This window comes from Typopeltis vanoorti, chromosome 24 (genome assembly GCF_054136105.1).
Source record: "Typopeltis vanoorti isolate ZY-2024b chromosome 24, IOZ_Tvanoo_1.0, whole genome shotgun sequence".
Taxonomy (NCBI): domain Eukaryota; kingdom Metazoa; phylum Arthropoda; class Arachnida; order Uropygi; family Thelyphonidae; genus Typopeltis; species Typopeltis vanoorti.
The window spans coordinates 55,110,866-55,133,761 of record NC_143572.1 but is presented as its reverse complement, the minus strand read 5'-3'; the positions used below and the strand labels follow the sequence as shown (position 1 = coordinate 55,133,761).

General features: G+C 34.1%; 1 protein-coding gene across 7 annotated transcripts in view; it reads right to left on the bottom strand.

Moving 5' to 3' along the window:
- LOC150093229 (uncharacterized) overlaps window positions 1-22,896 on the bottom strand; it is a 307,481-nt gene that overhangs the window by 244,495 nt on the left and 40,090 nt on the right. For 6 of the 7 annotated variants that reach the window (XM_090413531.1, XM_090413528.1, XM_090413534.1 and 3 more), the window contains exon 7: window positions 8,244-8,557. In XM_090413531.1, coding sequence (XP_090269657.1) covers window positions 8,244-8,557 — 314 coding nt within the window. The remainder of the gene's footprint in view (window positions 1-8,243; window positions 8,558-22,896) is intronic. The other variant, XM_090413532.1, reaches the window with a different exon arrangement.

Here is a 22,896-nt window from a genome sequence, read left to right as displayed (position 1 = left end):
AAAACTTCACGTTCTACATGTTTTATGTTTATTTCTCCATTATATTGTGTTTTTTTTATTAAGAACATCAGGATCGCATTTAAGAATTATGTTCAGGCTCTTCAGGAATGAAAGTTTGGAATTTGATTCTTCAAAAAAGGTTTAATTTGTACATAAATGATATAGGAAATATTCAGTTGTTTGCTGATTATGTGAAATTAGTTAGAGTAATAGTTAATTAAGGTGATGTGGAGAGCTTGCAGAATGATTTAAATAGGCTGTCAGTATGAGCAAAAGATAATGGGTGGCAGTTTAATGTGAATAATTGTAAAGTTATGCATTTTGGGATAAACAGATTACAAGTTGTGTATCACATTGATGGCACTGTACTCCAGGAAATAGATGAAGCTAGTGATATAGGGGTAGTGGTAGACAGAAAATTAAAGTTTAGAGGACATATTGCTAAGGTAGCCTAAGGTTACTTGGTTATCGAAGAACACATTAACAAGTAGAGATAAGGAAGTTGTTATTCCTCTTTATAAGGCCTTGATACGTCCATATAAAGAGGAATAACAACTTCCTTATCTCTACTTGTTAATGTGTTCTTCAATAACCAAGTAACTTAGGCTACCTTAGCAATATGTCCTCTAAACTTTAATTTTCTGGATTACTGTGCTCAAATCTGGTCCCCTGGGTTTCTTGGGAATAAGGAAGCAGTGGACAGGATTCAGAGGCAAGTGACCAAGATGGTGAGTGGCCAGTGGAATGATCCCTATGAGGATAGATTGAAGGTGTGTGGATTGCAGAAGTTGGTTGATAGGAGAAAAAGAGGGGATATAATAGGAACATTTAAGTTGTTTAAAATGATTTTATAAGATAGATGCAGGATATAATAGGAACATTTAAGTTGTTTAAAATGATTTTATAAGATAGATGCAGGGGAAATGTTTCAGCACTTGGCTAGTGTTGGAACATCCTACCTAACTGACTTTTCCAATTATGTTGGTTTGTTAAACTTATCCTTACTTCTTTAAATTCCGTTCTTCTTCGTTAGTTGTTGATTGATGCTCATCTGAATATAAGGAAATTTATATTATACTGCTCCACCCTATATTGAGATTAGTCTAAATAATATAGAAGTATCAATCATCAACTATATTTATATTATCACCTTATTTTAGGCAGAGGTTATCAATAGCACTTAAGACTTCTGCAAAGGTCCGATTAATTTTATGAGTGGTGCAATGAAAGAAAATCAGGCAAACACCAAGTTTAACTCAACAAAAGAAAACATTTAATGTGGCATAGTACAACATATACTTCCAAGTATAACTATCTGCAAAAGGTTATCAAATTGAACAATTACAAAAATTCATATTCAGATATTAGTAACCTCTCGACTAGGTTTGAGGATTATGACTAATGTTAACATTTCTTAATTCCTAAAGCATTAGTATTTCTTTCACATAGATCTCTCTATCCAATTAGATGAATTAAATCATAAATACATTAGCTCAGTTTAAGGTAATCAGAATAATTACAATCCATTAACTATCAAACATTCACTTTTCAGTTCTTTATGCTCAGTCAATCAAGTTGAGAATAGTTCTTAAAAGTTTAAACCTTCCAAATGTTACTATAATTAATCTTATGACAGGCTACACTGTATTCTTTCTCAGTCAGCTAACACTCAATAGAACAACATAACACTTATTATTTAGAGGGGAAAGTACTTCTGTACATCTAACATCCGACCATTAATTGACACAACACAACAGCTAAGGTCAAAATATATCAGATGGAGATATTTAACTTTCTATAACCTGTGAAGCTATAACTGTTATAGCTTCACAGGTTATAGAAAGGACAACTCTTACTAGTTGATTGCTTCTACACATCGAATTCGGATAGGCACATTTGAAATTCTTGTTACTTTTACTTTATAGCAACACAATTCAAAAGAAATCTTCCTCTATAACTGAATTATAGACACAGAAATGCATAAATCTTGATGCACTTGATTTAATTATCAAGTTGTATCAACTTCAGTTCTGCAATATTCTTCCACTAAACATTTGGAATTTATCGTAGTATCAGAACTCCCATTGAAATAAATCGAAATGCCTATTAATTCCCGATCCTTCCTAGTCGATTTACGGCATATATAAATTCCCCCTCTGTCACTCATTACCGCACTCTATGTTCTCTCTAAGGCCTCTCCCTATATTTATTTTCGTTTTCCGATTAACTCTGTTCTCCTCTTTCCTGTCAAAATCCGGTTCTGACCAGTTCAGCTCATAACAACTTGCTTCTCCCCTTTGTATACAGTACTCATGCTCTAATCACGCACTAACTAAAAATAACTCTGTTTCCTTGACAGTGACCAATCAAATCTCATCAGCAGAATTGCTTAAATTTACTTTCACTTTCATTTACAATAATAAAAAAACATATATCACAGTTCATTTAGGATATATTTACAAGTTATATAAGGAATTTATGCAGAATAAATAACTAAAAAAAATTACAATTATTATTTCAATAAAAATTTAACATCATCATCATCAAATTCCTGCCATGTACCCTCAAGGGGTGTACATGATATGATAGTACTACATGAAAAATTTACATCATTACTAACTTCTTATCTGCAATTTTCTCTCTCCATGTGAATTTGTGCACATTTCAATGTTGGAACATGGTGTTAGTAATAACTAGTCCATGTCCTGAGCAGAAATCCAACAGGTATTTGCCATTATTATTAGCTTTGCTCTTTTCTCCAAATTTTCCCAAAACATTTTTGTATGTCTGACAATCACTTCCTACTCTCTGCTATTTAAATCCCCAACAAGGACCAACTTTTCCTTTTTCATTATGTCAGTAGCTTTCTCTAGAGCCTCAAAAAATTCCTCCACTTCTAACCTTAGTAGAGCCTTCTGTGGGACCATAGGCACAAATAAGTCTCGTTGTCCAGTTCCCCATTCCGGTATTTGCCCAAATCACTCTACTTGACACTGCCTGCCATTCAAGAAGATGAGCCTCGTATTTTGTGTTGAATACTATGGATACCCCTTCTTTTCCTTGATTGTCATTGCCTGAATATAACATTGTGTATTTATTGCTCAGAAAGATCTCACCAGTTTTTGTCTTTTTTGTTTCAGTCACCCCTAATATGTCGATCTGGTACTTATCTAATTCCTCCGCTAGCTCCATTTCTTTGCAATTCAGGCTTCTTATGTTGATAGTACCGATCTTTAACTCTGGTGATGTTGAGTTGGGGTGTGTTTCAGGATTTGTTCCAGTGGCTGACTTTTTGCTGTTCACCCTGGTTCCCTGGTGAAAACAATGGGGGGGGGGGGCCTTGTTTAACCGGGCGACACCCCAGCCAGCATGAAATTTTGTCATGTTGTACCATCATTTTGTAATTTGATTTAAGCCAATAAGAATTAGAATTTGGTTGGCTAAATCCCAAATTGTCAGCCCATCCTCGTTCGTTCAGTATCCAGGTAGATACCCAACAGGGTGCACCACGAGAAGGTAAGGATTGGACATTAGGTCAGAAGCCCTGGTCGGTTCTCCGCATTCCTTTAAAGGCTATGTGGAGGTCTCCTCTCAGTTATACAGTTTTGACCCAAGTGTTTAATTTACAATTTACATAGGAGCAAACTTAGTGCTCAGGAAATACAATATATGTTAAATCATGAATGAAGTATTAATAAATCACAAAATTCTTCATTCACAATTTAACACTAGAGAGACAAGAACAAGGAATCATCCCAGCTGTGTATATATGTAACCTGAAAGTTGAATAAAGGTGTGGTCAGTAGGAATGTGAGGACTAGATTTTTTGCTCAATTGTGAGTGCTTTGTCTGTTAATGGGTTCAAGATTAATAGATTGTGTGGATAGACTGGAACTCCCACGACGAGTGTTTGGACTCCATGGAGGTGCCTGTATAATAATAAAATATGCTGCTAAATTGTACATTTAATCAAATTAAAAAAAATTAAAAGATATGAAAAATGTATTATAAATTTTCATATCTTTTAATTTTTTTTAAAAGATATGAAAATGTATTATAAATATTACTACAAATCCTAAAACATTTTACGATGAAGTAATACTCTGGCATGCTGATGTTCAATTCATCAATTCTATGGAAATGTACTTCATTTATGAAATGTAAAAGTTCCAACTGTTGTATAAAATAATAATAAATAATTGTAATTTTTAATATTTGTCATTTCAGTTCATTCTTTATTCCAATAACAATTTTTATAAGTTTCAGTAAGGAAATACCGTGAGTAGACATATTACTAACTATTATAATAACGGAATTAACTCACGTAAATTATTCTTTATTTGTAGAATTTTCACCTGAGTATCACAGGCATCATCAGTACAGGTACAAGGCTAATTAAACAATAACTGCTATATTCACAAAGCGCCACCTAAGTAGCTAATGTTAAATTTCCTAAATTTATTTAATTATTATTATTATTATTATTTATTTATTTATTTTTAAGAATTTAAATTATATTATTTAATTATTCAATATTAATTATTTAATTATAATATTTTTTTTTAAAATAAATATATATATATGTGTGTATACAATTATATGTTAGGAAAGATCTGCTGCTTTATAAAGTACTATCTCCCACAAGGGTGAAAGACGTAGACCATCGGATCTGTTTAGGTTAGGGATGTGAAGTAATGTTTCACATGTTTCTTTGTATAGCCGTTCCATTAGGAACTGACTTTTGTCTTGTTCCACTTAACTCTATGTCTGGTGTTAGTGGCATGTTCTGCAATTCCAGACTGTTCAGGTTCAAGGTACTGGATGTACGACTGGTGTTCTTCTAACCGGACATGAGCAGATTTTCCTGTTTGTCCGAAATATGATAATCCACATGAGCAGGGAATCTGGTAGACACCTGGATAGTTGAGATGTGGGAGCTTGTCCTTTGGAGACATTAGGAATGTGGATATTTTTCTGATGGGTCAAAAAGCCACACAGATATTTAGTGGTTTTAGCACCTTAGCTATGCATTCACTAACCCTGTGTACATAGGGGATAGGTATACATGTAGGTTCTTCTGTACTTGAAGAGGATGCTGGAGCACGACTACTTAAAGCTCTTTTTATGAAGGACTTCTTATAGCCATTGGATATGAAGGAGGAATTAATATACTGTAACTCTTTTTGTAAAAGTTCTTCTGAAGAACAAAAGGAGTTGGATCTATGAACTAGTGTTTTTATAGTACCTGCCTTTTGGCTGGGATGGTGATGTGATTCAGCATGGATGTACTGGCCTGTATGAGTCTCTTTCCTATAGACTGTGAATTGTAGATAACCATCTGGTTGGCAAAGAATCAAGAGGTCTAGAAAGGCTAACTGCTTATTTACTTCTACTTCTAGGGTGAACTGGATCCTTGGATGAAGTGCATTAATTTTTGAGAGAAACTGTTGTAGTCCTTCTGAGGTGCCCTTCCATATGGCAAAAATGTCGTCTACATATCTGAACCAAATGTTAGGTCTGGGTGTAATGTTGTCAAAGATACGCTGTTCGAAATGCTCCATGAAGCAGTTGGCAATAGCAGGAGATATTGGATTACCCATTGCTATCCCTTCTATTTGCTGGTATAAGTTTTTAAAGGAAAAATAACTGGACTTTATTACAAATTCAAATAATTTGACAATGTCTGGAAGAAATTCTTGGTGTAGTAATTCTATGCTGTCCGCCAACAGAACATTCGTAAATAGCGAAACAACATCTAGACTAATCATAATCTCAGAATCGTCTAGATGCAGATTGGAAATTTTATTTCTGAAGTCCACAGAATTTTTTATATATGTAGCAGTTCTTCTAATTGAAGAAGTGAGTAAATTTGACAGAAATTTTGATATTTTGTGAGTGGGACAAGACAACCTTTCGATCCTTACCCTAAAAAACAGCTAACAGAACAAGATTCGAGTGTGCAAAAATTCTTTTTAACGTGAAGCCTCCGCGGCCGAACCTATCATATGCTGGACAAAAAGCACTGAAATCGCTAAAAAATAACAAGAACCTAATTATTATGAAAGCTGACAAAGGGAAGGCTGTAGTCATCCAAGACAGAAGAGAATACGAGAGAAAAATATCACTGTTACTCCATGACTATTCGATTTATAGGCCCCTCACTTCAGATCCTACTGGTAGTCAAATAAAAAAGCTTAATGTCCTTATAGAAAAAATATCGATATGGGATGAAGATAAAAAGAAAACACTAAAGACCTCCTTCTGGTGCCCACCAAGATTATATGATCTTCCAAAAGTACATAAGCCAGGAATTCCATTAAGACCGGTTGTAGACTGTATAAGTTGTCCCACTTACAAAATATCAAAATTTCTGTCAAATTTACTCACTTCTTCAACTAGAAGAACTGTTACATATATAAAAAATTCTGTGGACTTCAGAAATAAAATTTCCGATCTGCATCTAGACGATTCAGAGATTATGATTAGTCTAGATGTTGGTGCTAAAACCACTAAATATCTGTGTGGCTTTTTGACCCATCAGAAAAATCTCCACATTCCTAATGTCTCCAAAGGACAAGCTCCCACATCTCAGCTATCCAGGTGTCTACCAGATTCCCTGCTCATGTGGATTATCATATTTCGGACAAACAGGAAAATCTGCTCATGTCCGGTTAGAAGAACACCAGTCGTACATCCAGTACCTTGAACCTGAACAGTCTAGAATTGCAGAACATGCCACTAACACCAGACATAGAGTAAAGTGGAACAAGACAAAAGTCATTCACAAAAGTCAGTTCCTAATAGAACGGCTATACAAAGAAACATGTGAAACATTACTTCACATCCCTAACCTAAACAGATCCAATGGTCTACGTCTTTCACCCTTGTGGGAGATAGTACTTTATAAAGCAGCAAATCTTTCCTAACATATAATTGTATACACACATATGTATATATTTATTTTAAAAAAAAGTAATTATTATAATTAAATAATTAATATTGAATAATTAAATAACTAAATAATATAATTTAAATTCTTAAAAATAAATAAATAATAATAATAATAATTAAATAAATTTAGGAAATTTAACCTTACCTACTTAGGTGGTGCTTTGTGAATATAGCAGTTATAGTTTAATTAGCCTTGTACCTGTACTGATGATGCCTGTGATACTCAGGTGAAAATTCTACGAATAAAAAATAATTTAAGTGAGTTAATTCCGTTATTATAATAGTTAGTAAACAATTTTTATATTGTGCAAAATTTGACAGCCCTCAATATTCACACCATTTCCAAATGTTGGAACTCTTAGCAAATATTGATAATATCAAAATCACTCATTTTTTGGTAAATATGTGAATTAATGCACTTCAATAGGAGAATATCCTCATAATATCTTTTGCTAGCACTGAACATAAGTATTGCTAACCCTGATCTGTAAATGTTAAATATACCTAATATTCTGCAAAAATTACTGAGTTTTGCTATAATTTGTATCAATTTGCTTTGAGCTTACATCAACACAGCAGTTTCTTTGTTCTTGAAATTTGTTTCACTTATGTATACAAATTAAATTGATTAGCTAAGTATTGTTTCCTACATACATAAGTGGGACAAATTTCAAGAGCAAAGAAACTGCTGTGTATACATGTAACCTCAAAGCAAACTTATATTTACAATAAGTATGAATGAACATTGTATTGTTGTATCCATTTTCTATTTGTATTCTAATAATTAGTTTCAAGGATAAAAAAAGTCATAGGATAATGTGTTTATGAGATACTACACCATCATTATATATTGCAAACAAAGATTGTATACATTATCTTACATCAGGAATATGATTAAACTACTTAATAAATTAATCTGCAAAGGATAAAAACATTTCAAAATCATATTGAAATATAGAATATGCAGTAATGTTACATGCTAAAAAATGCTTTTTCTTTTTATTCTTTTACATTAGCAACTTAGTTGACTATGAAAACAATGTCATTCTTTTTATTTGTGCACAGGCAAATATAACAAAACATTAAGAATAATAATTTTTTAACATAGGAATGGCATCAAAAAAAGTATAAAGTTTGAGAACCCCAAATTAATATTTTAACATTTAAGTTACAAACTTATCAGTACTTGGTATCTTAATTCTAGAATGCAATATTCTAAGGATTGATATTTCAGAAGTGACAAACTTTACCTGTTATATTTGTTCTCTTCCCCAAATATATGGATAGCTTACCTTAGGTGTATGGGCTGCAGACACAGTATTTGTTAACCTCTGTGAAGTAGTTGTCAGAGAAATTTTAACTGGACTAGGGCCAACAGGAAGAGTTACTGTACGGGTTGGAACAGGTGGCTGAGCGACTGTTGTTACTATTGAAGGACGAACCACAGATGATATTGATGTTAAATTTGAAGAAACAGTGGTGACATGTGTTACAGCAGGTGGTGAAGGAATGACTACTTTCTGAGGAACCGGTACAGAATCTAAAGACGAAGAACGTTTTCTCCTTTTATTGGCGATATCATCATCTAACACTTCTCCACTTACAGCTAAAAAAAATTTTAAAATTTAAAATTTTTTTTAGTTTTAATTAAAATAAAAAAATTATGTCTCTTATTATTTTTGTCTATAAACAATGCAACTAAAATAAATCCTAATAATTCATTCGTAATGAGAAACTGATTTCAAGCATTAAAAAAAAAATTATTTATGTTCCCAGTGAATTAATATGAGCAGGCACATAACTAAGAATTTTGTTCATCTACCATAATTCTGCATTAAACTATTATTCTTATATAAAGTATTTAATTATTATAAATAAAGTATTATCATTCCATTAAAAATATAATTGGTCAAATTTTAAGAGTGCAATTGCAAACAGATATGTATTTCTTTCTTTAGGGAATATTTATGTCAATTGATAAAATTCAATTATTGAAGCCAGAAACTTCAACAAGCATAATTAACATATTTGGAAGTTTTGAACACTTGCAATTTTATTTTATTTTATTAATCAATTTTTTTTCATGCCACAGTAAATAATTTCTCCAAGGATAACATGAGAAGTTGCTACTGAGATGACATGAGATGTTTCTACCCAAGAAAAGAAAACATTCTTTTCTTGGGTAGAAACCCAAGAAAAGAATGTTTTCTTGGGTTTCTACTGTCAATTATTGTTAGTGATGTAAAGCATTCCAAGTGAAATTCTTCTTCATTTACTCAAGAATCAGAGAAAAAAGGGGTAGCTTCAGGATTTAATATTAAATGCAAAGATAAATGACTGAATAAGTGGCAATATCAAGTAGGGTGTAATGCAAATAAATTTTAACACACTCACAATGGCACAGGTTGCACGGTGCACATGTTGTGCACCAGCAAGAACTTGCTTGGTCACATGTCACATCCCTTTCACACTGAGCAGGCACATTTTGATAGATATATGACATACCAGCTTAAATTTTTCTGACAGAAGTTTTGTCTAAAATTACTATTTATAAACTGTTTTAATGGTAGAGAAAATCTCAAACATAATGTTATCTTTGTTAAAGATACCAAGCAATTTTATAAGCTAGGTTTTAATCCTTTTTCCTAAGTAAGCAAACAGACAAGTAAGTCAAGTTTGCACCTGAACATAGTTCAGGTCTGAGGCAACTCATAGTAAAGGTAGAGTAAGCTCTGATCCCTTTCCTTAGTATTTCCCCTAATGCAAAACACATCACCTTGCAGAGATGTATGATGCTATGCATTAAAGGCAAGGGCCACTATCCAGACCAATTTCGATCTTAATAGAGGTCTCGTCAGTGGGAATCAGACTCAAAAAATGCCAAGGTTGAAGTAATGCAGAGCTTATAAATTTTACCTAAACAAGTTGCCACAAGGTGCTTAGACTTTATTAAATAAAAAATCTCAGGATGAGAGTAAGATGTAGAAAATTTTTTACCTTGGGTATATATTATGTTAAATATACCAAGCAATTTTATAAGCTAGGTTTAAATCCTTTTTTTCCCAAGTAAGCAAATAGACAAATAAGTCGAGTTTGCGCCTGAACGTAGTTCAAGTCTGAGGCAACTCGTGGTAAAGGTGGAGTAAGCTCCGATCACTTTCCTGCATTAGGAGGAAATACTAAGGAAAGTGATCGGAGTTTACTCCACCTTTACCACAAGTTGCCTCTGACTTGAACTACGTTCAGGAGCAAACTCGGCTTACTTGTCTGTTTGCTTACTTGGGAAAAAAGGATTAAAACCTAGCTTATAAAATTGCTTGTATCTTTAACATAGTATATCCAAGTTAAAAAACTTTCTACATCTTACTCTCACCCGAAGAGTTTTATTTTTTATTTAATAAGGTCAAAGCACCTTGTGGCAACTTGTTTAGATAAAATTTATAAGCTCTGCATTGCTTCAACCTTGGCATTTTTTGGGTCTGGCTCCCACTGATGAGACCTCAATAAAGGTCAAAACTGGTCTAGGTAGTGGCCCTTGCCTTTAATGCATAGCATCATACATTTCCGCAAGGGAATGTGCTTTGCATTAGGGGAAAATACTAAGGACAGTGATCGGATCTTACTCCACCTTTACTACAAGTTGCCTCAGACTTGCACTACATGCAGGCATAAACTTGACTTACTTGGGAAAAAGGATTAAAACTTAGCTTATAAAATTGCTTGGTATCTTTAACATAGTATATACCAAAGGTAAAAATCTTTCTACATAATGTTATCTTATTTCAAGTAATTCAAGTCATAAAAATAAACATCTTTTTGAAATCACTTACATGGGTGGTCTGAAAAGTTCTCGGCCTCAACCATAGATGGCAACACTATCGACAAGATTTTTTTTTTTCTAAGTTGGTACATTTGTCATACGCATCCATGTGAAATTGCAAGTCATTTTATCAAGTAGTTTGTTTTATACAGCTGTCAAGCAAAAGTGTTGTCTGTATTCCCTTGAAATGGATAAAATTGAGTATCATGCAGTTATAAAATTCTTTGTAAAAGAAGGTTTAATGCCAAAAGAAATTCATTCGAAGTTCATAAAAGTTTGAGCACTCTTCTCCTTCATTTTTGACAATTAAGAAATGGGCTGCCGAGTTTAAACTTGGCCGTACCAGCCTTGAAGATGATCCACGTGAAGGATAGCCAAAAAGTGCAACAACACCAGAAATCATTGATCAAGTGCACAATACGGTATTGGATGATGGGCGAGTCAAAGTGCGTGAAATTACTGAGACTATAGGCATTTCAAAAGAATGCACCAAGTTAGTGGGCATCTATTCGATATCAAATGAATGAGGATGAGTTGGGAATTTGAGATTTGGCCAACCAATACTATCTTAAACCAGAAAGAAACATGATGGCACAACACAATGAAATATCATGCTGGCTCAGGCAATGCCCAGTTAAACAAGACCCACTGCTTTCATCAGCAATTGGAGCAAACTCCCACTTAGCATCAGTAGAATTTAAGATAGGTACCATCAGCATACAAACCATCAATGGGAAAGAAGTGGAATTAGAGAAGCACCATACTGATATAATTGGTGTTAATCAAAGAAAACAAAAACAGGTGAGATTCTTCTAAATAACTGTTATTTAGAAGAATCTCATCTGTTTTTGTTATATTCAGACAATGATCACAAAAAAAAAGGAGCAGCTACAATACTCAATGCAAATCACAAGAATAATTTGTAGAAAGTTTTTTTTAACTTGGGTATACTATGTTAAAGATACCAAGCAATTTTATAAGCTAGGTTTTAATCCTTTTTTCCCAAGTAAGTCAAGTTTGCACCTGCACGTAGTTCAAGTCTGAGGCAACTTGTGGTAAAGGTGGAGTAAGCTCTGATCACTTTCCTTAGTATTTTCCCCTAATGCAAAGCACATCCCCTTGCAGAGATGTATGATGCTATGCATTAAAGGTAAGGGCCACTACTCAGACTGGTTTCGACCTTTATTGAGGTCTCATCAGTGGGAGGCAGACCATAAAAATGCCAAGGGTGATGTAATGCAGAGCTTATAAATTTTACCTAAACAAGTTGCCACAAGGTGCTTTGACCTTATTAAATAAAAATCTCCAAATGAGAGTAAGATGTAGAAAGTTTTTTTAACTTGGATATACTATGTTAAAGATACCAAGCAATTTTATAAGCTAGGTTTTAATCCTTTTTTCCCCAAGTAAGCAAACAGACAAGTAAGTCAAGTTTGCGCCTGCACTTAGTGCCAGTCTGAGGCAACTGGGTAGTGGCCCTTACCTTTAATGCATAGCATCATACATCTCCGCAAGGGGATGTGCTTTGCATTAGGGGAAAATACTAAGGAAAGTGATCAGAGCTTACTCCACCTTTACCACAAGTTGCCCCAGACTTGCACTACGTGCAGGTGCAGACTTGACTTACTTGTCTGTTTGCTTACTTAGGAAAAAAGGATTAAACCCTAACTTATAAAATTGCTTGGTATCTTTAACAAGAATAAATTGTTGAATGGCAAGAAATAATCAAGTAGAGTGACAAAGGTAAACATCCAAATGGGGAATTGGACAATAATACTTATTTGTGCCTATGGTCTAATAGAAAGTTCTACTAAGGAAAAGGTAGAGGAATTTTTAGTCATTACAGAAGGCACTCACAAAGAAAAATGTGGTCATTGTTGGAGATCTAAATAGCAGAGTAGGAAATTATTTTCAGACAAATGTTTTGGGAAAATCTGAAGAAATATCAAAGTTGATAATAATGCTAAATACTTGATAGATTTCTGTTCAGGACATGGACTTCATATTTGGGTTTTTCATCCCACAAAACAAGCATAAAGCCAGGAGAACACATGCAATATACAATCATATGACACTATGAGAATAAGGATTGACTGACCTATTCCATGGGATTTTTGGTTTCGAATGTTTGCATGGTGAAGTGTGGGTCTACGCATGAGCGTAAATCAGGACTAATGTGAGTTTCAACTGACATTACAATTGCAAGAACATTTAAGTCTAAAATCAGTTTCTAATATGAAACAACATACTTTAATGTTGAAATTCCACTTCCACTAATCCAAATATCCCCCCCCCCCCTCCAACCTCCTATTATTACTTAAAATACACTTTACCTCTACTTCTGTTCAGTTGTTATGACTTCATTTTGTTTAATTTTTGAATTTAAAGATATTAAATTTTACATCCTTACTCAACCAAACCAAACCAATTCCAATTCTTAACTTACTGAATGGATTAATAAAACCAATCAAAGCATAGACAATATATTAATGAAATTAATATACTCAAGCTTTTGATTTAGCAGCTAATTTTTCCATACAGGGAGTATTACTGACATTATTTTAGTTTCCCCACCCATGAAAGGCAAATCTATAGAACCCAGAAAACATGGAACTGTCAAGCTAATTAAGGCTTCAACAGTAAGCTGTGCAGTAGTTTCATAATGGATGATGAAATTCATTTCTCACCTAAAGACGTTTACAAATCTTGCTGGTTGGGGAGCAGATATACTATCCAATCAGCTAACCAGGCTCATAATATATGTAAAACATTTAAAATATTTCTAAACTTTTTTACCATAGATTTAATACCTATGTTCAAACTGTACATCACACACAAAGTCAAGCAAGGACTATGTTTATAAGAATCTCCCTCTTGTCAACGTGATTCATCCAACAAAAGGCAGGTATTTTCATCAAAATTATAGTTAGAATTAAAAAAAAGCCTTGTATACAGTTTTTGCCTATTCTGTAAAACAACTGCCTTCCTGCCATAGTAGTTTGCTAATTCTGTTAGCTATTTTCAGATATTTAGTTTGACATCTTTACTAAAAACTGTGCCTAATATTTCCTCCCTCTCTCCCATTCAGTTTGAGACTATACCACATGATAAGATCTCCACTCACATATTCTCGAAAGCTAACAATGTTAAGTTCTTTCCTAATATCTTCATTTCTAATATGATTCTGCCATTGATACCATCCGTTCACTCTCCTAATTTTTCTCAGAACTCTCATATCTGATGTCTCTGGGTTTGATCAAATGTTTTACTTCTAAACCAACTCTCAGATCCATAAGTTAAAACTAATTTAAAAAAAACCTAGCATACAGTTAATCTAATGTTGTTTAATTTCATATTAAACAACAAGAACAGAAACTGGTATATTCATCAATGATGCATGAACTGCACGTACATGATATAGAGCATCATGGTCTAATTATATTAAGGTTCTAATAAAAATAACTTGAACATGATTTTAAAAAATAAAAAATAAAGAAAATAAAAAAATATATATATATATATATAGATAGATAGATACATACATAAACAATTAAATTTAAGTCGATTTTGGAATCCCTGAACTACTTCCCATAAGAGGGATAATTGAGTCCATTTCCATTTTAGATTCAAGTTAATGCAGCAAGGTCTCACAACTCTCTTTGCATAAACATATTTTGCAAAGAGAGTTGTGAGATAGTAAAAATATTGGAATCTTGGAAAGGCATTCACCCAGCAGTGGATTGACAGTAGCTAATAATAATGATGATGATGGCATGTGTGTTTATCATCATCATCATCAAATTCCTGCCATGTACCCTCAAGGGGGTGTGCAGGATATGATAGTACTACATGAAAAAAATTACATCATTACAAACTTCCTATCTACAATTTTCCTCCAAATCAGTCTGTTACTTGTCAAGACTCCAACATTATCAGATCTTATATTTCTATCGTCTAAGGCACTTTGTACCATATCAATCCACCTATATCTTGGTCTTCCTCTGGGTCGTTTTCCTGCCAACCTGGCAGAGAACACTTGTTTTGCTAATCTTTCCTCTCCCATTCTATTTAAGTGACCATACCACCATTGAGATTAGCTCTGCTAACGCATTCCTGGATGCTGACAATGCCAAGTTCTTTCCTAATATCCTCATTTTTAATATGATATTGCCATTGATGCCATCTGTTCACACCTATAATCTTTCTCAGGGCTCTCATATCTGCGGTCTCTAGTCTTTGGTCAAGTGTTTTACTTCTGACCCAGCTCTCAGATCCATGTTAAAACTGGTTTGAACACTGTCTTGTATACAGCTAATTTAGTGTTCCAGCTAATTTCTCTCTTATTCCATATGAATTTATTAATTGACTTCCCACCACACCAGCTTTGCTGATTTTGTTGTCTATTTCTATATTTATTTTACCATCTTCACTATGTTTATTTATGTGTGTGTTTATTTATTTATTTAATTATGTTAGTTATTTTTACTATGTTAAGTTCCACGAGCCCGATTATTCTGGCTCATGGAACTTAACATAGCCTAAATGTTCATCACTACACATGGCTACAGATCTATCTGTTTGACCAAAATACAATAATCCACACTGGCAAGGTAAAGATAAATGCAGGTGACATATGATTCTGTAAAACCATTAGTAAGGAAGGTGGACTTGATGTGACTTGTATCCAAAAACCCCAAATTGCTAGCAAAACAGTTGGCCTAAAGAAGACCCAAGTTATGTTCAATAGCATGTCAAACTAGAAATAATCAAAATCAATAATGATGAAATATCTGAGATCTCCAGGGAGTCAAGCACTCATCGAGAAAGAGGTTATAAATCAACCAAACCAGTGCTGTCATACCTTCCTTTAAATTTGTTCACACTAGATGCAATTGGTACCCCCCTATTCCACTTATTACAAACTATTCCACTCACTCACCGCTCTATAGGAGAAAAACCTAGCTCTTACCTCTTTCTTGACTGCAGCAAACTTAACTTCCATGGATGCCCCATGTTCTCTCCCCCACCTTCCATATAATGAAAAATTTCTTCAGATAATATCCTACAACACCCATTTAGAAGTTTATAGACCTCTATATCATCCCTTGTTTTCCTGTTAACTAGAATCTGTAATCTTGGGTGGAAAGCATTTGGAAAATTACAGTCAATATTCAAAATACAGTTACCATTATGCCTAAAAAAAAGTTTTTAACCAATGTATTCTTCCTATATTGACATACTCCTTTGAAACATGGACACTGCAAAGGAAATTCAAAAATGAAGAACAACACAATTTAGTTTGGTATCACAAGATTGGATCACAAAAGGAATATGTGGATAAGAAATTAAACCAAAGTCTCTGATATCATAGGAAGAGTGAAACATCTGAAGTAGCAATGGGCTGAGAATATTGCTTGAAGACGATCAACGATGGACAAACATATTGGATTTTATTCCATGAAATGAAAAATGACACAGACCCAAATCATGGTGGATTGATGATTTGTCAGATCTGCAGGAGTAATATGGAGAAAGAAAGCCATTGACAGACAGCTTTAGAGTAATCTTGGAAAGGCATTCACCCAGCAATGGATTGACAGTAGCTAATAATAATGATGATGGTGTGTGTGTTTATTTATTTATTTAATTATGTTAGTTATTTTTACTAGACTCTTAATATAATTAGACCACGACAAATTTTATATCATGTATGTGCAGTTCACACGTCATTGTTCAATATACCAGTTTCTTTTCTCGTTGTTTATGAAGAGCAGACTGAAGATGATTGCCCTAGAACAAAAATTTTATACTAATAAAAATATATATGTAAGGTAAATATGTTTTATGTTATTTATTAATTATCATGTCTTACATTCCTATACATCACATTAGGACAGTGTTATCTTCAGTTTTCACAAAAACTGAAGGTAAGAACTTCATTATCTCATGATTCATTTTACAATGCTATTTCCTCATCTGTGTAAACTCATTCACTAGCCTCTAGAACATTTTACCACCTTCCTGATATTTCTCATATATATTCTTACTAAGATCTTCCCATGACTTTTGTTTAGCTACTTTTCATGTGCTTGGTATTACTACATTTTTCTCTCTATTTTTTCAGTGCACTTGTTGATTTATATGCTAAGAACTTTTGATATGCTTTCTTCATTTCTATAACTGTCTCTAACTTCTTTAGTCCACCATGGACTTGATTTTTCTATCCTTGCAGACAACTTCATTGATTGATTCAGCCTATCTGGCTGAATCAATGTTTTCTTCAACTGAGTCTTCAAGATGCGGTTCTTATATGTACAAACTCTTTGGGTTTTTTTCTTGAATACTCTTTTTGTATATTTTACAGTTTACCCCTAAAGCTGCATCATATGATCCTTTTTAAAAATTTCTTACATATTTTTCTTTTAAACCCTTAACATACAAAGTCGTCTTGCACCAAAATTGATTTTGAATTTTGGTTTCACATATAAATACAACCGAATATAGACGCTAGACAATCTTGTGCCTATTTCCTTTCGGCCAAGACAAGTTGTCAACGGCATGTATCAGCTATTTCGTTTGCGTTTGCACAAATTCATCATTATTTTTCAAATAATGATGAATTTGATCCAGCAAATCACCCTCGCCCAAAAAATTGGCAGAAAAACAACCGCTTTCTGATTTTTAATAGGTACGTTAAGAGGCTAAATATGATATTCATTTCATCATACTCAAACTAAATGGTACTCTCATTCCATTCCTAATTTCCTGTGTACTCGTTTTGAACCAGCAATATCTTCCTATATTCTTCATGCAGGTTCAATATGAACCTGCATGAAGATATTGCTATCAACAATAACAAGTTAATGAATCTTTCTTTCTTGTGCCTTCTTTCCATGTGAATTTAGGTACATCTTTATGCTGGAACATAGTGTTAGTGATGACTAGTCCCTGTCTTGAACAGAAATCTAACAAGTACTTTCCATTATTATTAGCTTTACTCTTTTCTTCAAATTTTCTTGAAACACCTCTATGTCTGGTATTCATTTTCTACCCTGCTGTTTTTATCTCTAACAATGATAAACTTTTCCTTTACGTTAGCTGTCTTTTCTAGTGACTCACAAAATTCTTCCACTTCTTTTTTGGTAGAATCTTCTGTGAAAAAACAGGCACAAATAAGTCTCACTGTCCAATTTTCCATTTTGATATTATACTTGACAAGAAATTAAGTTCATGTTTTAATGCTTTTCCAACAGTGAAGTTACTTCGCACTAGATAAAACTTTCCTTATTTCGATTTTTGCATACATCACTCTACTTAAAATTACCTACCAATCAAGAAGTTTGTCTTCATGTTTAGTGTTTAATACTATTCTTTGCTTTCCCTGATTATTATTACCACCATATGTATTTATATTTGTGGTGGCAATAATAATCAGGGAAAGAAAAGCATACCTAGATTCAATCAGAGGGTATGCCATAGAACGAAATGTTAGATACGACAATACTGAAATGCTGACAAGTAATTGACTAATTTGGTGGGAAATTGTTGATATGAAATTAATAATAATATAAACTTAATCATGTAGTGCTGTCATTTAGAAGCCTGAACATCCCTTGAGGGTACATATCAGAAAATTACTGATGATAATTATTGCGCTTGAAAATAACAAATTGCAGTTATTTAGAAGAATCTGACTAGTTTTTGCCATTCTTTGTTTCGATGACACCAATTATGTTAACATGGTATTTCTCTAATTCTTTTGCTTCAGTTCTACTTCTTTTCCATTGATACTTATGCTGATGGTGCTTATCTTGAATTCTGGTGGTATTAAGTTTGAGTTTGTTCTAGCAGCTGACTTTTCACTGTTCACCCCATTTTCCCAGATGAAAACAGCGGGGGGCCTTGATTAACTGAGTGGCACCCAGTTGGCATGACATTTTATCTTGTTGTATCACTGCTTTCTTTTGGTTCAAGTCAATAAAGAATACAATTTGGTCAACTAAATCCTAAATTGACATTCATCCTCATTCATTCAGTATCAAGATGAATATCTACTAATGTACTAATGGGGTGCACCATGAAAAGGTGAGGACTGGACACAAGATCAGAAGACCTTCTTGTGATCTAGCTTTGCTTCCTCTACTTGCAATTTGTTACTTTAACCTTGGAGCACTATGCTCTACTAAATCTATAATTCACCAAATAGAATTACTATTTGCTGTTATCTGCACATCCTACCATGTTGTCATATTTGCTTTAAATCAACTACTTCTATGCAGAGTACACAAATAAACATAATACCGACTTTGCCACTTTTGTTACAATTTATATTATTGGTGAAACAATTACTACAAGCAGCCAGCTTCTTTCCTCAAATTCTAATTCAACAGAATTTGAAGAATGTGAATATGAACTCCAGTTTCTCTTTGGTGACTTTCCCATGCCAATAAACCAAAAAATGCAGATTGATTGATTCTCTTCAGCCAAGACAGGTTGAGTACTTCATGAGTCCATCTTCTCCACTCTTCTCTTAATAAAGTATTCATTAAGAGAAGGAAGGTTGATTTTTTGAATTTTGAAGTCTGTTGTTCTTAGCAGCTTTCTTAATATTAGTGATCCATCTTAACCTTGGTCTGCCCCTTGTCCATTTGGTGGTTTTCCATCGCTGTAGGGCAATGTAAGGTAATCTTTGTTGATTCATTCTGTTTACATGTCCGTACCATTTTAATCTTTTTTTATTTAGTTTGTCTAATATTAGTTCTTTGTAATTTAGTTCATCCCTCAATATTTGATTGGTCTTTTTCTCAGTCCATTTAGTTTGGTTTATTTTTTGTAAGCATTTGGTTCAAACATTTGTAATTTTATTTCTTCTTTTCTCTTCGTTATCCAACTTTCAGATCCGTAGAAGACCACAGGCAAATACCATTGAGTTATATATTTTTAGTTTCAGCTGTTTACTTATTTTATTATTATTCCAAATTTTATTTAGCTTTCCTATTACAGACCAGCCTAAACCTATTCTATGATTTATTGTTTTCATATAATTTAGACCTTCAGTGATAAGTGATCCCAGATAGTTAAACTGAGTTACTTGTTCAATATATTTATTATCAATATCAATGTTAACTAGTTTCTTTTCTTTCCCTATTGTCATTATTTAAGTTTTAGTAAAATTTATACTCATATTTATTGCTAATTTGGTTTATTTTGCTGATCATGGATTTCAGATCTTCTTTGCTGTTTTTATTTTATTAAATTTCACTATTGCTTTTGTACCTTGATAATATTGCTTAATGAGATTAATAATATAGGGATCTATGTTAGTTTTTTCAAGGAATTTGATCATGTATTGTATCGAAAGCCTATTTTTAATCGATGAAACAATAAAGAATAGAATTGTTTTCTATTGAAAGGTCTGCTATTCTCTGTATAACAAAAATTGCATCAAGCAAAATTCTTCGGCCACTTCTGAAGCCCGTTTGTTCCTCTAAGAATTCTTCACAGACAGATTTAATTTGGATTTGTAAAATACAGATGAAAATCTTGTAAGAATGATTAATTAGGGAAATAAGCCTATAGTTAGCATTTTAATCTTTTTTTTATGCAATGGAATTATTTTTGATATCTTCCAATCTTTAGGAAATTTCTCTTCAATAATTATTTTGTTAAATAGTTTTCCTTGATAATTTATGACTCTTTCTCCACCTTCTTTCCATAACTCTTTGGGAATATTATCAAAACCAGTAGCTTTCTCCTCTTTCATTTTGTTGAACATTATACAGCATTATCTCAATAAACTTCTACCATTAATGGTCCACATCCTTATTGTGGACCATTAATGGGCTAGTGATGTGCAATATATAGCTAGTCAAGTCAACCCATCTTCTCATATTGCCAATTTCCACAAACAGGGCAAATAGTGAGGCAAACAGTACCTCCTTAAAACATATCTTCCCAGTTGGAGGAAATGCTAACTAAATCTCTAGGTGGTAGACTTTCTTCACCTAGTGGATGCAGGTGGCTATTAGCATGCTTTATCATGAGATGGCGCTCTAGTTTCTGTCCCATTCCCCTTCTTCACTCATGAAGGGTATATGATGACCTTGCTGAGCACGGTATTCTCTTATCCTATCCTTCTCATCCGTCTAGGATGGGTTGAGTATCCACCTAATGAGGGGTTACTGGTGTATTAATGCAGCCAGTTCACCACTCCTCTGCTGCATCCCCTAAGGGTGATATTCGTGACTGTATCCGTGTGTGTTCAAGGGACCGGGTTTGCCTGCTTGTGGGATGAAAAACCAAAGAGATAAACTGGGGGAAAACCCCTGCTGTCCATGCCCAAGACCGGTTAACTTGGCTGTGGCTGAGGAAGATCCTTAAGTTCCTCACAGCATCTATGGGAATCAAACCTAGGACACTCCTTTCCCAGGCATATGGTTGTGAAGCGCATAGCCACTAGGCTAACCACACGGATACAGCCATTAAATAATTAGGGAGTTAATACCTCTCCTATATGATGGTACAGCAGCAAAATGGTTTCCACTGTACTAATAGTATGGTGAATTGAATGTGACAAATTAAAATGTCAAAAGTAAAATTTTGAAACTAGATGGCAAATAATCCTACTGCTTATTCCACCAGGCTATGGAGGTCCAAATACAGCAGTTTAAAGAGAACACTCTTGAAGACATGTCTAGATTGAAGTCTGGATGTTCCTTGTGTGGCAGTCATGTCCACAAGTCCTTAAACCCTACTTTATGAATTTCCCCAATATTTCACTACCATGAAATTATTATTATTATTATATTACACCTCCAGGGAGTCCAAAGACTCATCGAGGGAGGGCATCAACTCTACAACTCTTCATCTCACTACTCCACCAACCTTCATCATCTAACACCTATGCCATCTACCACCGACTACCACCACTAGTGCTTTCACAGACAATCACAAACATCCATGCCCGCAGAGGGATTCGAACCCACAGCCTTTTGGCTGGAGAGCGGATATGCTAACCACTCGGCCAACTAGGCCGGCAACATATTGCAGCATAATAAATTACAGTGTCACTGTGGTAAAAAAAAAAAAAAATACTGTGTGAAAGAAAAACTTTCTACCTTGACTTTATTAACAGTCAGGGTCTCAAATACTACTATTAATGACAATGTACCACCATTTAGGAACATCCAATCTGTTCATCACTGAACCAATTGAGTTCAGAGATGAATGTCTTCAATTAGAAAGGCAGAACATGTGCTTTTGTGAAACTCATATGTACGAGGAGGAAGTACTAGAGCTATTGCACAAACCGAATAAGAAATTTGCAATACGAAATGACGGGATATCAGCACGGATGCTAAAAGAGTGTTCAGCTGAACTGGCTACTCCTTTGAACAGGCTATATAATTTGACTCACAGAACAGGGAAGATTCCACAGGACTGGAAAGAATGTGTGGTAATCCCAATGCACAAGAGTAGTGCAAAGACCGATGTACCCAATTATCGACCAATTCAGTATCTCAGGAGTGGTGGCGAAGATTTTTGAAAAGTTGGTTAGGGCTCACATTCAGAAATGGGTTGACAGAGAATCTCTACTTTGCAACAAATGGCATAGGTTTGCTTAGGGAAGTTCATGTTTTAGCAGCTTACTCACATTCTATAATAATGTTACCACTGAGTTAGACAAGGGGAATGGATATACCATGATACTTTCGGATTTTGCTAAGGCTTGTGACAGAATTCAACATGGTAAACTGTTGCATAAATTGGAGAATATGGGATTGGATTATAAACTATTGCCATGAAGACAGATATCAAAAAGTCGTATATGGGTGGTGGGAATATGCAAGATTCAAGGTAACCAGTGATGTGCCTCAAGGATCAGTAATTAGCCCACTGTTATTTAATCTCTACATTAACTCTCTCCATTGTATCAGAATCACCATGGAAACCAGGAGACTAGACTTGTGCACAATAGTTCAAGTGAGGTCCTATCAAGGCCTTGTAAAGTGCAAAGGAGAGTATCAAAAATAATATAAGGATTGTAGAATACTGACTATGAAGAGAGAGAGAGAGAGAGAGAGAGAGAATTTATAGGCTGCAGACCCTAGCAAACAGGAGAAAGA